At 56.4% G+C, this 12,065-nt stretch overlaps 6 protein-coding genes and 1 non-coding gene across 7 annotated transcripts; 3 read left to right on the plus strand and 4 right to left on the minus strand.

Annotated features, from left to right (window-relative positions):
• Positions 1–562: 562 nt before the first annotated feature.
• On the minus strand, positions 563–2,309 carry VTJ04DRAFT_242 (uncharacterized protein; the record flags this gene model as incomplete). Its single annotated transcript, XM_069360207.1, has 7 exons — positions 563–794; positions 850–1,103; positions 1,160–1,702; positions 1,781–1,833; positions 1,905–1,998; positions 2,060–2,069; positions 2,233–2,309. The coding sequence occupies 7 exons, from the start codon at positions 2,307–2,309 to the stop codon at positions 563–565; spliced, it is 1,263 nt and encodes a 420-aa protein (XP_069222852.1).
• Positions 2,310–4,983: 2,674 nt separating this feature from the next.
• Positions 4,984–5,948, plus strand: VTJ04DRAFT_243 (uncharacterized protein; the record flags this gene model as incomplete). Its single annotated transcript, XM_069360218.1, has 2 exons — positions 4,984–5,122; positions 5,185–5,948. The coding sequence occupies 2 exons, from the start codon at positions 4,984–4,986 to the stop codon at positions 5,946–5,948; spliced, it is 903 nt and encodes a 300-aa protein (XP_069222853.1).
• Positions 5,949–5,973: 25 nt separating this feature from the next.
• On the plus strand, positions 5,974–6,219 carry VTJ04DRAFT_244 (uncharacterized protein; the record flags this gene model as incomplete). The annotated part of the gene is made up of 1 exon (XM_069360229.1): positions 5,974–6,219. One exon carries the CDS (start codon positions 5,974–5,976, stop codon positions 6,217–6,219), a length of 246 nt encoding a protein of 81 aa, XP_069222854.1.
• Positions 6,220–6,737: 518 nt separating this feature from the next.
• Positions 6,738–8,234, minus strand: VTJ04DRAFT_245 (uncharacterized protein; the record flags this gene model as incomplete). Its single annotated transcript, XM_069360240.1, has 2 exons — positions 6,738–7,605; positions 7,669–8,234. 2 exons carry the CDS (start codon positions 8,232–8,234, stop codon positions 6,738–6,740), a joined length of 1,434 nt encoding a protein of 477 aa, XP_069222855.1.
• A 261-nt stretch (positions 8,235–8,495) lies between these two features.
• On the minus strand, positions 8,496–8,586 carry VTJ04DRAFT_t23. Its single transcript has one exon. It is a non-coding gene; the product is annotated as a tRNA-His (tRNA).
• A 724-nt stretch (positions 8,587–9,310) lies between these two features.
• On the minus strand, positions 9,311–9,901 carry VTJ04DRAFT_246 (uncharacterized protein; the record flags this gene model as incomplete). The annotated part of the gene is made up of 3 exons (XM_069360251.1): positions 9,311–9,347; positions 9,404–9,802; positions 9,864–9,901. The coding sequence occupies 3 exons, from the start codon at positions 9,899–9,901 to the stop codon at positions 9,311–9,313; spliced, it is 474 nt and encodes a 157-aa protein (XP_069222856.1).
• Positions 9,902–10,341: 440 nt separating this feature from the next.
• Positions 10,342–11,958, plus strand: VTJ04DRAFT_247 (uncharacterized protein; the record flags this gene model as incomplete). The annotated part of the gene is made up of 1 exon (XM_069360262.1): positions 10,342–11,958. One exon carries the CDS (start codon positions 10,342–10,344, stop codon positions 11,956–11,958), a length of 1,617 nt encoding a protein of 538 aa, XP_069222857.1.
• Positions 11,959–12,065: the final 107 nt, after the last annotated feature.

The following is a 12,065-nucleotide window of genomic DNA, read 5'->3' on the forward strand; positions in this document are numbered from 1 at the left end:
GTTTGTCAGCGTTGTGCTGCACTGTTTAAGCTGACCAGAACTACGTCGTAACATGATTGCCATCACCTTTGGTGCTTCTTGAGTTATATTAACTAAACATCTTGAGCACATCCTACATACTAACAATCAGGCTTCCAATCATTCTCTACTCCTCCATTCTGGTACTGTCGAGCATTCACCGACGGAATAGACTCGACAAGCAACACCGAAAGACTTCATGCTCTCATGATCCCAGATTACAGTAAAGTACGTCGTTTACGTCGTTAGGTAGCTACTTCAACAACACTTCTCCCCGTTATAGGGACCTCCAGGGCAGTCTGGTTACTTAGTACAAACAAGAAACTTAAAATATGGGTATCCTCTCGCACTCTTGCTCCCGGTTCTTCTTCTCGGCCACCTCTCGAGGGCCAGTAGCCAGCCAAGTTTCCTTTCCTCAAGCTTCATTACCAACTCGACATCATCTCATCAAGCCTGAACCCGAGTCCATGGCTTCCGCCATCCAAGGTGCCGGGCAAGAAATCCCCAAGAACAATAAAACATAAACAAGGCTTACAGTTCAACCTCAAGCCGTGATCCCCACGGCATTATGTGCCTGCTGGAAATGGGCTGTAGTCGTGACAGGAAGATCCTCGTCCTCGACATCATCCAAGGCAAGCAAATTAAATCTGTTGTGCACAGCCGTGACAGGCTTTTTCGGTGCAGATGTTGGATTGCGCGTCTTGACTGGCGCTGGCTGAGGGTAGGGTTGGGCACATTCGTCGACATCGTAGGTGATTTTCTTCCCTTTGTACCTCCTGGGTAAAGGGTTAGGATTTTGTTTACAAGGGGCGGGGGAAGCGGAGGACGCACAGGCGACTCATCATGCACTGACGCGCATAAATGGCATTGTGAATAGAGTTCAGGCTGATGTGGCAGTTCCCGCCAGAAAACTCAACCTTGATGACGACGAGGTTATGGATGTGGTCCAGGTCCTCACGGATGATCTCCTCAGTGTGGCGGCTGTCGTAGCCGTGCAAGATCAAGTTGCGGCTGGCACCCACGGCGATCTTGTTGGCAACATGCCCGGGAAGAACAAACTGCCGGTCATTCCACTTGACCTCGATCTAAGGAGCTGGTTAACATAACGATTGGCGCAGGTGTGGCAAGAAGGGAAACGCACCCTCTTGTTCCTGATGTACAGATCATTCCGGCGGACGTGGTCCAAAAACTTCCTCGCGTCGGCCGAGTTGACAAATGAAACCGCAGCAGTACGGTCGTGGCTGCGCATGAAGATGTCGAGAAGCATGCCTCCGCGGACAGCAGCCGTGATGTCGGCGTGAGTGGTTCCCTCAGCGAGGTTGGACAGCTGGACGGTGCGGGAACACTGACGCTCAAACTGCTGGCGTTGCCCGTATTGGGGCTGGTGAACGTAGTCGGCACCCGGAGGCGGTTCGAGAGGCGAATCCAGGCCGTCATCGTCGTCTCCGTCTTCCCCGTCGACGTCGGCCCAAGAGCTGCGCTGCTCGTGGGAAGGACGGCGCGGGGCCTGGCGGTCATTTGATGTATCGGGACGCGGAACATAGGCGACAGATTTTGGGGGTTGAATTTGCTGCCTCGGCGGTGGGTTCAACCGGACCCCTCCATCATCCAGGTCGGTTCCCCCCGAAGCTGCTGGCACCGGGTTGTAGGCAGCCTGGATAGTTTCGTCATCTTGACTGAGTAACTGTGTTCATGCGTCAACCAACAGTCTATAGGGCAGCCCTGGAACGGCGCCTGAACATAAATGCGGTGGAGCTCATACATCCACCGTTTCCTGGGTCACGCCGCCGCGGAGAAGATTCCGGGTGAGATTGCCTGGTAAAAGGTCAACAATTGGGACACAAAAATGAGGCCATGGAAGAGAACGAGGTGCGTCGCGGTCGTACCATACTGTTTGGCGATCGACACAAGTCGGTCATACTCGGCTCGTGAGAGTACAACCGAAGCTTGATAGCCGTTCCGCGGGGGCGGCTCGGTATTCTTTGGACTAGGTCAGACACGGGTTCGACTCTGCAGATCTGATTCCGAGATGTCGACTTACAAACTGTGCCCTATGCATTGTGGCGTTCATGGGTCAGCGTCGGGTGTCCTGTTGCACGGTCCTGTCTCTTGGCTGATCCGATGATCCCGACAAGCGGACTGACTCGGAGGGGTATGGAGGGGAGTCGGGGTGTGAATGAGTGGATGGAATGGGACTGTACTGTATGTACATACCTTCGCAGCAGCGTCTCAAAATAATCGCGGTCAATGGTAACCTGGGAACCACCAGGCGAAAACGACGACGACGCCATGATGGTAAATGAGGGTGATGTGTTGGAGGAAAGAGAAAAGAAAGTCAAGATGAGGAATCAGGCTGGAATGTGGGTTTCAAAGTTGATCGAACGGGAAGGCTGCTTGCTGTGCTGCCCGCTCACTCCTGGGTTTGGGGTTCGGGGTTGGGGTGATGAGATGTGTATGGCAATCTGATGAGGTGCTTGGCGGCAACTCTTCCAATGATAGCAGACACTCACTCCTAGTTGGTCACGGTTTCCGGGTTGGGCTGATACATTCTGATCTTTGGGATGGGAAGGAACCTAAAGAGGGGCACAGAAAGTGCAGCTCTCCGCTACCAGTAAGGTGGATGGAGTCGGGAGCCAGGAAGGTGCTCGCCAACCCAAATGGCCGGGTCATGGCCCAACGTCCGTTTGCACCTTGACATCAGGGGGATTACCTAGGTACACAGTAAGATGCCAAACTCAACACATACCTATGGATATGATCCAGAAAGACATTGACCACATGATCTCGCAGGGCATTAAGTACTCGACAGTGGAAGGCGATGAAGAGGCCGATGGATTGCCCAGATCGGCCAGCATGAGGTCTCTACACAACCGAGAAATTCAGAATTCAGGTTGATAAACCTGAGGCACATGGACGCACCCACCACATCGCCCCAGCCAACAAAGAAGGTTGTGCACATGTCAATGTGCCGCGATAGAATGCACACTCTCGGGGCTGGATCCAGGGAACTGTTACACCCAAATCCAGAGTCCATGTCCCTAACCTACTACCCTCCTTATGAAGTCCTCAGCATGCACGTGCGGTATGTATGTACTTACCTACTGAACTTTCTTCTAGTTCGCGCTGTCAACCCGTCTTGGCCATGAATGACAGCAGGCTGCCAGTCGAGCGTTCGAACCGGCAACCACCACCCCACATTTGAATGCGGGCTTGAGGGGCTCTCGCACCATGCAGAAGGCTCGGTAGCACGGCCGATTTGTCTGAACCATTCATCCACTGGACAACCGGAATGCCAGCACACAGGCATGCCGCAGACGTGACACGGTCCTTATCCCCGTGCTACCCAGTGCCGTGCCTAGCTGTCCTCACTTAGGTTACTCATGACCCCCGGATACTTATCAAACATGCCCGGAGCCTCGCAAACCGGGACGTTCGGCGGGGATGAAAGCAAACAGAAAACATCCGTGTGTGGCCGATCGGGGACACGGGGCGGTGCCGGCAATCGACAGCCCGGAAAAGACCGAGTTTGCTGACGGGCCCGTGTAACGGCAGTAAGGATCGTTCGGGCAGGGCAGCCCTGGTTTCACTGTGCGGCGTTGCATCTCTCGGTCGATCCTAGGTTCTCCGTACGGGCAGTGCCCCGCGGCAACAAACACTCTTGGCGCCGGAACCTTTGGATTGAGGGAGGAAACAGACAGTATCATAAACCCCTAGCCCAACGGACCGGGAGCACAGTGAGTTTGTTGAAGCTGATCTGCCGGTAAAACTGATTCGGGCATGCGGCCATCAGGGAACAATCTAGAAGGATTGCGCGGTTGGGAAACGTGAGCCTCTTATGCGTTTGGATCTGACTGCCCACAGAGTCGCAGAGCGGCCCACTGATGCGCGGTCGCCAACATCACGAGTCCTCGTGTTGGGACCCGGCTAAAAATATCGTGTTGTGCGAGCCATATGCCGGCGTGACGCTGGACAAAAACGTCAGCCGAGTCAGGACAGCCTGAGCTTTGGTGTGTGGTTGCGTATTTTGTAACTCCCGCATCGACCGAAATACGAGGCTATCCAGCAAAGTTTTCAACATGGCAGAAGCGTGAGCATAAACAGGGCAGCATCAAGGGAATTATCCTTGACATCACGTCAGTCACAAACCTCATGAAGTGAACGGCTGCAAGACAATTGGAAACCCCCTGGCCGATCAGTCAGGGATCCTACCAAAGACGCCACACTGGGTCCCGAGGAGCTGAGCCTGGAACTGTGCCTCCACTCGTTGTGATTGGCCTTCGCCCTCCCGATTGTTGGCCAAGCCAGGGCATCGCCAGGGCAGTCGTTGTGGAATCCACTTGCATCCGATCTGGCTGTGGGGAGGGAGCATTGGAGCCATGCATTCCAATCATCTGTCGTTCTCCTGTTTTTTTCTGGCAGTCTGTCCCCCGTCTCCCGGCCACGTCCACACGCTGCTCTGTCCCGTCTTGTTTCTTTAGCAACCACCACTCGCTCTCACCATCACACACACACACACACCAGACGTTCGCTACCCTTCGAACACTCGCTTTGGAAGTCCAAACCCCAGCGCTGCACGGTTCCTCGGATATTCGTTTCGACAGCATTGACTTGCTTGCCCGGCTTGTCCGGCAGATCACATTGTTTTCCAGGATTATTATTTTTTGCTCCACGCCATTTCCGCTGGCCTGCCTGGGGTTAGACAAGCAGTAATAAGGGGCGACCCAGCATCCTCGAATCCTCGACACCACGACCGTGACCGTGACACACGACGACTCCCGACCTGCACCCATCGTTCGACCAAACCAGCACACTGTCACCGACGAGGAAACTCTCCGGCGTTGAACGAGTGAAACAACTCGTTTCCCAGGGATTCGGCTCACGGCTCTGTCTCCCGTGGTCGTTTCCACTTACCGGCTCCCGAGCCGCACCACATATCCTCCACCCTTTTCGCCATCCTCGACGACGATGAAGGTTCATATGTCGGCAGGCCACTTGGCTGTGGCCCTTCTCTCTTTGACGCCTGCTGTGACGGCTCTCCAATGGCCAAGATGGCTTCCCGAGATCGAGACGTTGGTTGTGAGGCAAGATGACGGCGGCAAAGAAGGTGCGCATCCCTCGCACCCTCAAATTCCAGAAAACTTCTCTGTTCTAACAATCACCCCACAGACTCACCATCCCCAACCCCGACACCGACTGCTAAGCCCACAGGGTCCAAGGACGACGAAAAGGAAGAGGAAGAGGCCCCGCAAACCACCACCTCCAAAGGCCCTCCGAAACCCATCTTCACCGATCTCAACACGGGCGGTCTTTCCGAATCCGAATCCGCCACGGGCACCGGCAAAGTGACAGGTAACGCCACGACCACGCGGGCGCCCAAGAAGACCGAGTTCGACCCTCAAGATCCGCCCGGCGGCGTCGTCATGATCACCCCCGCCCCGACAGACGGTTACCAGCTCTACAAGATCGGCGAATACGTGACCTGGGTGTGGAACTACACCAACGTGCAGGCTACTCCGACGGGCATCGACCTTTACGTGCGCTGCTCCAAGGTGCCCCAGCCCTGGACCCTGACGCAAAACATGTCGTTTGCTGAGCAGGGCTCCTACACCTGGGACACCAAGAAGTTCCAGACGGAGAACGTCCGCAACCCGCTGCTTACGGAACAGTACACGCTGGTGATTGCCAATGCCGAAGGCGGCATCAGCGCCACCCCCGAGGCCGGCTACTTCGGCACATGGTCTGGGTTCACGTTCGGTATGTACGAACCCCAGCCGTATCACGACACGGGTGATGGGTGGCAATGCGCGTCTTGCAGCGGCGCCATGTCTAGCTTGATTGATCGGCGCGCGTTTGGCGTGGCGATCGCGACGAGCTTGGTGACGGTGTTGAGCTTTACGTGGTTCGTGGTTGGGTTTGGAGGGTTGATGTAGAGTCGATGAGAGGATGGAATTTTGGATGTTGGCGAGGGGTGTTAAAGTGGGCAGCGGGATATGTCTTGTAATGTATGTTCTTTTTCTTTTTGGGAACAACAACCGCAGAAGCAACAACAACAAACAATTGGGGGTAATGGTTAAGGCATGGATTCGGGAGGTTTCGCGTTTTGTTTTTCTGCTTCTTAAGATTGGGGGTTGTCGTTTTGAAAGTTTCTTGCATAAGAGTGTGGTCTCGAAAAAAACTCAACGCATTGAGAGTCGGGGATGAGGTTCGATCAGTGTCTGTGTCGAGATGTGCTAGGGGTATGAGATGGGCAATGGAGAGGGCTTGCGAGTCGAAGGTCAGGTCTGGGTCCTTGATAGTCTGCATACGGAGGCACTACAGACCACAGGAGACCACATTGTTCGAGTATAGGCTGAGTTATAGGTCCAGCATTATTACTAGGTAGGGGGTAGTGAATGCTAGCATTGTGGTTCAACCGCTAAGGAATGAGGTGACCTTGGAGATGGGTCTCATGGATGCTTATTATTCCTTGCTTCTTGGGAACTGAGCTCTGCTGGCTTCGACATCAACGTAACCAGGCATTCTTCAACCACATTCTATCAGGTATTCATACATTACGGGTATCTTTGTTTCTCTTCCCCTTTCTCTCTGTTATCCAGCTCGGTCACCCACTTGCTCATACCTAAGCTTTCTTCCTCACCATCTTCCTAAGGGTAGCCAGACGCAAACATCCCAACCCCGCGCTCAGGGGAGGGGGAAACGCCCCAAAGAGCACTCAGTAACTAAACCATCCGCAAAGTAAACCCGGCCCCCCTTTCTCCTTCCTTGCCCGACCTGGCAAACAAACCCCCAAAATCTACACCCGCAAAATCCGTCTCCCTCGCGCCCTTTTCCCCGCGTCCCGGGGCCTCGGGCGTCTCCCGCCGCCGCCTCCTCTCCTGTCCTGCCTTGCTCGGGAACGTGGGGAACATGCTCTCGGGCTTGGGTCGCGGGTCCTGCGCGAAGTATTCGTGCTCCAACACCTCCTCGGCCGACGGTCGCGCAGCAGGGTTGAGGGACAACAGCGCGGCAAGGAGCTGGGCGCCGGCGGTGGTGAGGAGGGGAAACTTTGCGCGTATCAGGGATGCCGCAGGGGCGGGGGGTTTGGGCGGCAAACGCAAGCCGCGGGCGTTGGGGAGGCGGCGGAAGCCGGGCCAGGACTCGTCGGTCGGGGTGCCGACGAGGGCGAAGATGAGCGCGAGCTGGTCGACCTCGTTTTTGCCCTGCAGCAGCGGGTCGCGGGTGAGCAGCTCGCCGAAGATGCAGCCGACGCTCCACAGGTCGATGGCGGACGTGTAGCGCGTCTCGCCAAGCAGGAGCTCGGGGGCGCGGTACCAGAGGGTGACGACGAGCGGAGTCAGGTTGGGCGGCGGAGGGGTGGGCACGTAGCGCGCCATGCCAAAGTCGGCGATTTTCAGCCGGCCGAGGTTGTTGAGAAGGAGGTTGGAGGTTTTGAGGTCGCGGTGCAGGATGTGGTGGGAGTGGAGGTAGGAGAGGCCGGAGCAGAGCTGCTGGAGGAGGGTTTTCACCTCGGAGGCGAGGAAGGGGGTTGGCATGTCTTCGAGGATGGATTTCAGGTCGTGCTCGAGAAATTCGAGGACTAGGAAGATGCTGTTGTTTTGGCGGTTAGTCGGTGACCCTAGGATGGCTGCTTGAGTGAGCATGGAGACGAACCTGTCTACTCGGTTTGTGTCGTCGTCCCCGACCACCACCTCGAGGAGCTTCACAATGTTCCGATGCCGACAATCCTTCAGGATCTGGATCTCGCGCAGGCCCGTGACCGGCACGCCGCTGCGGTCTTTGGGGTCCATCTTGAGGCGCTTGAGGGCCACCACCTTGCCCGTGGCAATGTCCTTGGCGCGCGACACCCAGCCGTAAGCGCCCTCCTCGATGTCGTTGAGCTTGTCGTAGTTTTCGACACTGCGCGACCGCCCGAAGGTCCCGCCCTCGAAGCGGAGGAGGTTGGAGTCATCGCCGCTGGTGGTGGTGGCTACTCGTGGTGCGTCATTGTCGCGCTCGGGGGAGAGACGGCGCCGCTTTGCGGGAGGACCGCCGCCATGGTCTGTGTTGTCGGCTTTCTGCTCTGCTTCTTCGCGAGCTTTCCGTTCGGCTTCGAGCTTGCGTGCCTTCTCCTTCTCGGCCTTTAGGCGTTTCTTTTCTTCTTTTTCTTTCTTGCGCTGGGCTTGAAGGGCAGCGTCGGCCTCGTCGTCGGCCCAGCGCGACTTGGGTTTGGAGGACATGGCGAGGGTGTGTGGCTGATGCGAGTGTGTCGTGGACGTCGGTGTCGAGGTCAATTGGAGGTGTTGATGGTGATAAGATAAGGAAGCTCTGACGCGCGCTGGGATCGTTCGGAGCAAGGCACCACCACGCCAATTGCTCAGCCCGATGCCCAAACCCAATGCAAACTGGTCTGAAGTGTCGTGGAAATCCAAACAGTCACAAAATCAAAAATAAATCGGATTCTCCAACACAGAAAAAAACAACAAAAAATCAAAACAGTTTGCGGGCTCTGAGAATCGAACTCAGGTTTCTTCGGCCGATGGGGTTGTTTCCAACCACAACGAAGTGTACTAACCACTATACTAAGCCCGCGATTTGCTCGCTGCATGGTGGCGGAGTCGCCGGATAGGATTAATATGCGGAGCAGGATAGGAGGGGCGGATGTGAGTGGAGGTCTGACAACACGGAACAGGCCATCCACCTCAACTCCAAGCCATCAGCACTGTTCAAGGGATGGAGCATCGCATGAGAGCCAGAAGTACCACCTGTTAGTGCAGACCAATTTTGCTTCCGAAATTGGTCTTGTCGGCTATCGCTTTTAACAAAAGTTCGTCCCAAGCTGGAACTCACCAACCCCCTGGGCATGGCTTCTTGAGAGGGGAATTGAGCGACACACGAGCATGTACATCAACAACAAACAGGTCGAGACTGTTCATGTTCCTCCCGAGAGTCCTGCCCTGTCCTCCAATTCCAACATGTCCAGCCCGCGGCGGAATCCACGTCCATACGAGAGATCCTCTGTAGGACTCCAGCGGAAGGCATTTGCCGGCCATCTGCATCATGGGGACAGACGCAGTGCAGATGCAAGGACACTAACCTCATTGTTACACACATTGAAGTTTATGTGACTCGCACCTCCTTCCTTCTCCCTGATTCCTCGGGGTTATCAGGAAAAAGGGGAGGCCGGCTTCCTTGATGTATCTATTTCTACAGATGACCTCCGAATCCCAAAAGAACCAAAGCAAACCGAAACGCCATCGCTAATGCAATCTTTGATTTTCTGATATCTCTTTGACATGGCCCTCCCGTCATCCCCTTACTGAAGCAGCTCTTCGCACGTCCAATCCTCATAGCTGTGACGGGTCAGCGAATTCCAAGACATGTCGCAGCAACCCTGCAAAAAACTTACTATCCATCCGGCAAGTACCGGCGCACAATCAGGGGAATCTTCTTCTCCCGCAGTTCCTTGATGGCGATCTGGAGCGGGTCCGTCTCGCCCTCGAGATCCACCAGGACAGGCGCGTTCATGCTGATCTGCAGAGCCCTCGTGCCCAGGATGCGCGCGCGCTCGTACTTGGTCATGAAGGGCGTGGTGGTGCGCTGGTCGTTGGGGATCTTCTTGTCCTTGTGCGACTTCTCGTTGCCGCGGCCGTGGTTCGCCGCCGCGTTGGGATCGCCCGACGCGATCACATGGTCGGCATCGTGGTTGTCCTGGTCTTGGGCGTTGTTCGCCTCGTTTTCGTCGGCGGGCTCGGGCTCAGGCTCGTAGTACTCATCCGGATCGTCCTCGTAGGCGGGCTCGTCGTTGCTGTGACGCGAGAGTCAGCATGAGTTGACGCGAAGCGCAAGAGCGCGCGCGCGCAGCTTACAGAGGCTCGCGATCGTCGTCGTTCCCGTAGTCAGACATGTTGGAATGGCTTGCTGTGTTGTTTGGACGGTGTTTGATGAGATTTGGATGAGAGCGCGAGTGCGAACGATGGATGGGGCGACAGAGTTTGTTTGCAGTTGTTTGGGTGATGATGTTCTTGGGAAGTTGATGGAAGGACTTGAAAAAACTATGGGCTCGACCGCCCAGCACGGACCCCTGTCAAAGTTTCCAGGTCCCGGGTCCGTGTGGGGCAGCCCAGCCAGCCCGGATCCAATCCCCGTCATCGCCTTGCGGGAGCTGCAGCGGGAAGGCGTGGCAGGTGAAGCCCACAAAAAAAGTTAAAGATTCAAGATTCAGGTCCCAATTCCTATTTTCAACTTTCTCGACGTGAACTTTTCAACGGTCGAGCTCGGGCTGACCACTCGATGCTCGACCACTTTCAACCACTCAATTCGGTCCCTCAATGACCCGTTTCAACCATGAAGCGTAAGGTTGAGCAGGTCGAGCATCTTGAGGGCGGAGGGCCCCTCGAGCCAGCAAAGCGACAGCAACTCTCACTACCATTGCTTCCACTGATCAATACCACGACAACAACACCCAGCAGCCCGACATGTCCCCCTGACGAGACATCCCAGGACAATGACCTCGGCACGGTAATATCGTCCGCCTTTTCACCTCCCGCCGACGACACAACCCATGCTCCCACCATCACGGCAACTTCCGTCGCTGTCACCCCCTCGTCCCGGCGCTCTCGCAAGTTCCCCTCCGACCTTAAGACTATCAAGTGCACCTGGCCAGGCTGCACCAAAACTTTCAACCGCCCAGCTCGCCTTACTGCTCATCTGCGTTCACACACCAACGATCGCCCGCACAAGTGTCCCTACGAGGGCTGCGACAAGGCCTATCTCGAGGAGAAGCACCTCGCACAGCACATCAAGGGCTCGCACACTCACGAACGGAAATACGTTTGCTCTGAACCCGGATGCGGTAAGGCCTTCGTCACAGCGACCCGTCTCCGCCGCCATGCTGCCGTCCACGAGGGCGCCGAACGTTTCCGCTGCCGCGGCTACGACGGCTGCAATCTCAGTTTCCGCAAGCACCAGACACTCCAGCGCCACATCCGAGTCGCTCACCTGGGTCTTCCCGCCTTCCCTTGCGGCGTGGATGGCTGTGAGTCCGGCTTTGACACTGCCGGTGCCCTGCGCCGCCACGTGGACCGCGAGCACGGCGAAATCAAGTTCTGGTGCGAGGAGTGCTCCACCCAGGACGTCGACCCGGACGATCCTGACAGCCAAGAAGGTACCCGGCGGGTCGGCTTCCGCACCCTCTCCCAGCTCCAAGCGCACATGCGTCGGGAGCACGTCAACTGCGCCTTCTGCGACGTGCGCTGCCACAGCCAAGCCGAGCTTGAGCGGCACATCGACATGTACCATTCCGGCACGACTGTCGCCGACCGCAAGACCGTCGTCTGCGAGTGGCCTGGCTGCGGTAAGCGATTCACGCGCGTGTCGAACCTCAACACACACATCCGCACCGCTCATGAGGGCCTACGTTTTACTTGTGGTCAAGTCGACGTTTCGGCCGTGGCGGATTTGGCGGATTGGAACTGGGCCGAAGAGGGGTGCGGACAGCAGTTTGTGAGCAAGCTCAAGCTGGAGGAACACGTACGCTATGTCCACCTTGGCAAGAAACGCCCCCCAACCATGTATCCGCTTCCCGTGGCTCCCGGAACGGCCGAGGAGGATGAAATGTCGGCTGCCGTGCCCACACGGACGCTGGCTTGTCCGGCGAAGGAGCTGGAGGGGTGCGATGCCAAGTTTATCCGCCATCATGACTTGGACAAGCACGTGCGGAAGTATCATCCACATCTTCACAGAGAGCCGGGCGCCGCGGCAGGTCCTGGTGCCGGTCCCGCTGGTGAAGAGGATGCCATCGATCCCCGGCTGCAGCAGCAATATGGCGCTGGAAAGGAACTGGAGGAGGAACTCTGGACAGGCGGTCCGCTGCCGGCGCTGCCTGAGGAGCCAGGCTTCGAGGCAGAGTGGGCGGAGATGAGGAGGTTGATCGACTTGGACTTGCTTATGGATGGGAAGTGATTATGTCTAGGGTTCTCGGGTTAGGTTGGGTGGCAGGATGTCCAAAAATTAGATAGATACCCCCTTTTATTCGCTACATTTTTATTACAGCTCGCCATCTGGCATAC

The sequence above is a fragment of the Mycothermus thermophilus genome (assembly GCF_041956435.1).
Source record: "Mycothermus thermophilus strain CBS 625.91 unplaced genomic scaffold VTJ04scaffold_1, whole genome shotgun sequence".
Taxonomy (NCBI): domain Eukaryota; kingdom Fungi; phylum Ascomycota; class Sordariomycetes; order Sordariales; family Chaetomiaceae; genus Mycothermus; species Mycothermus thermophilus.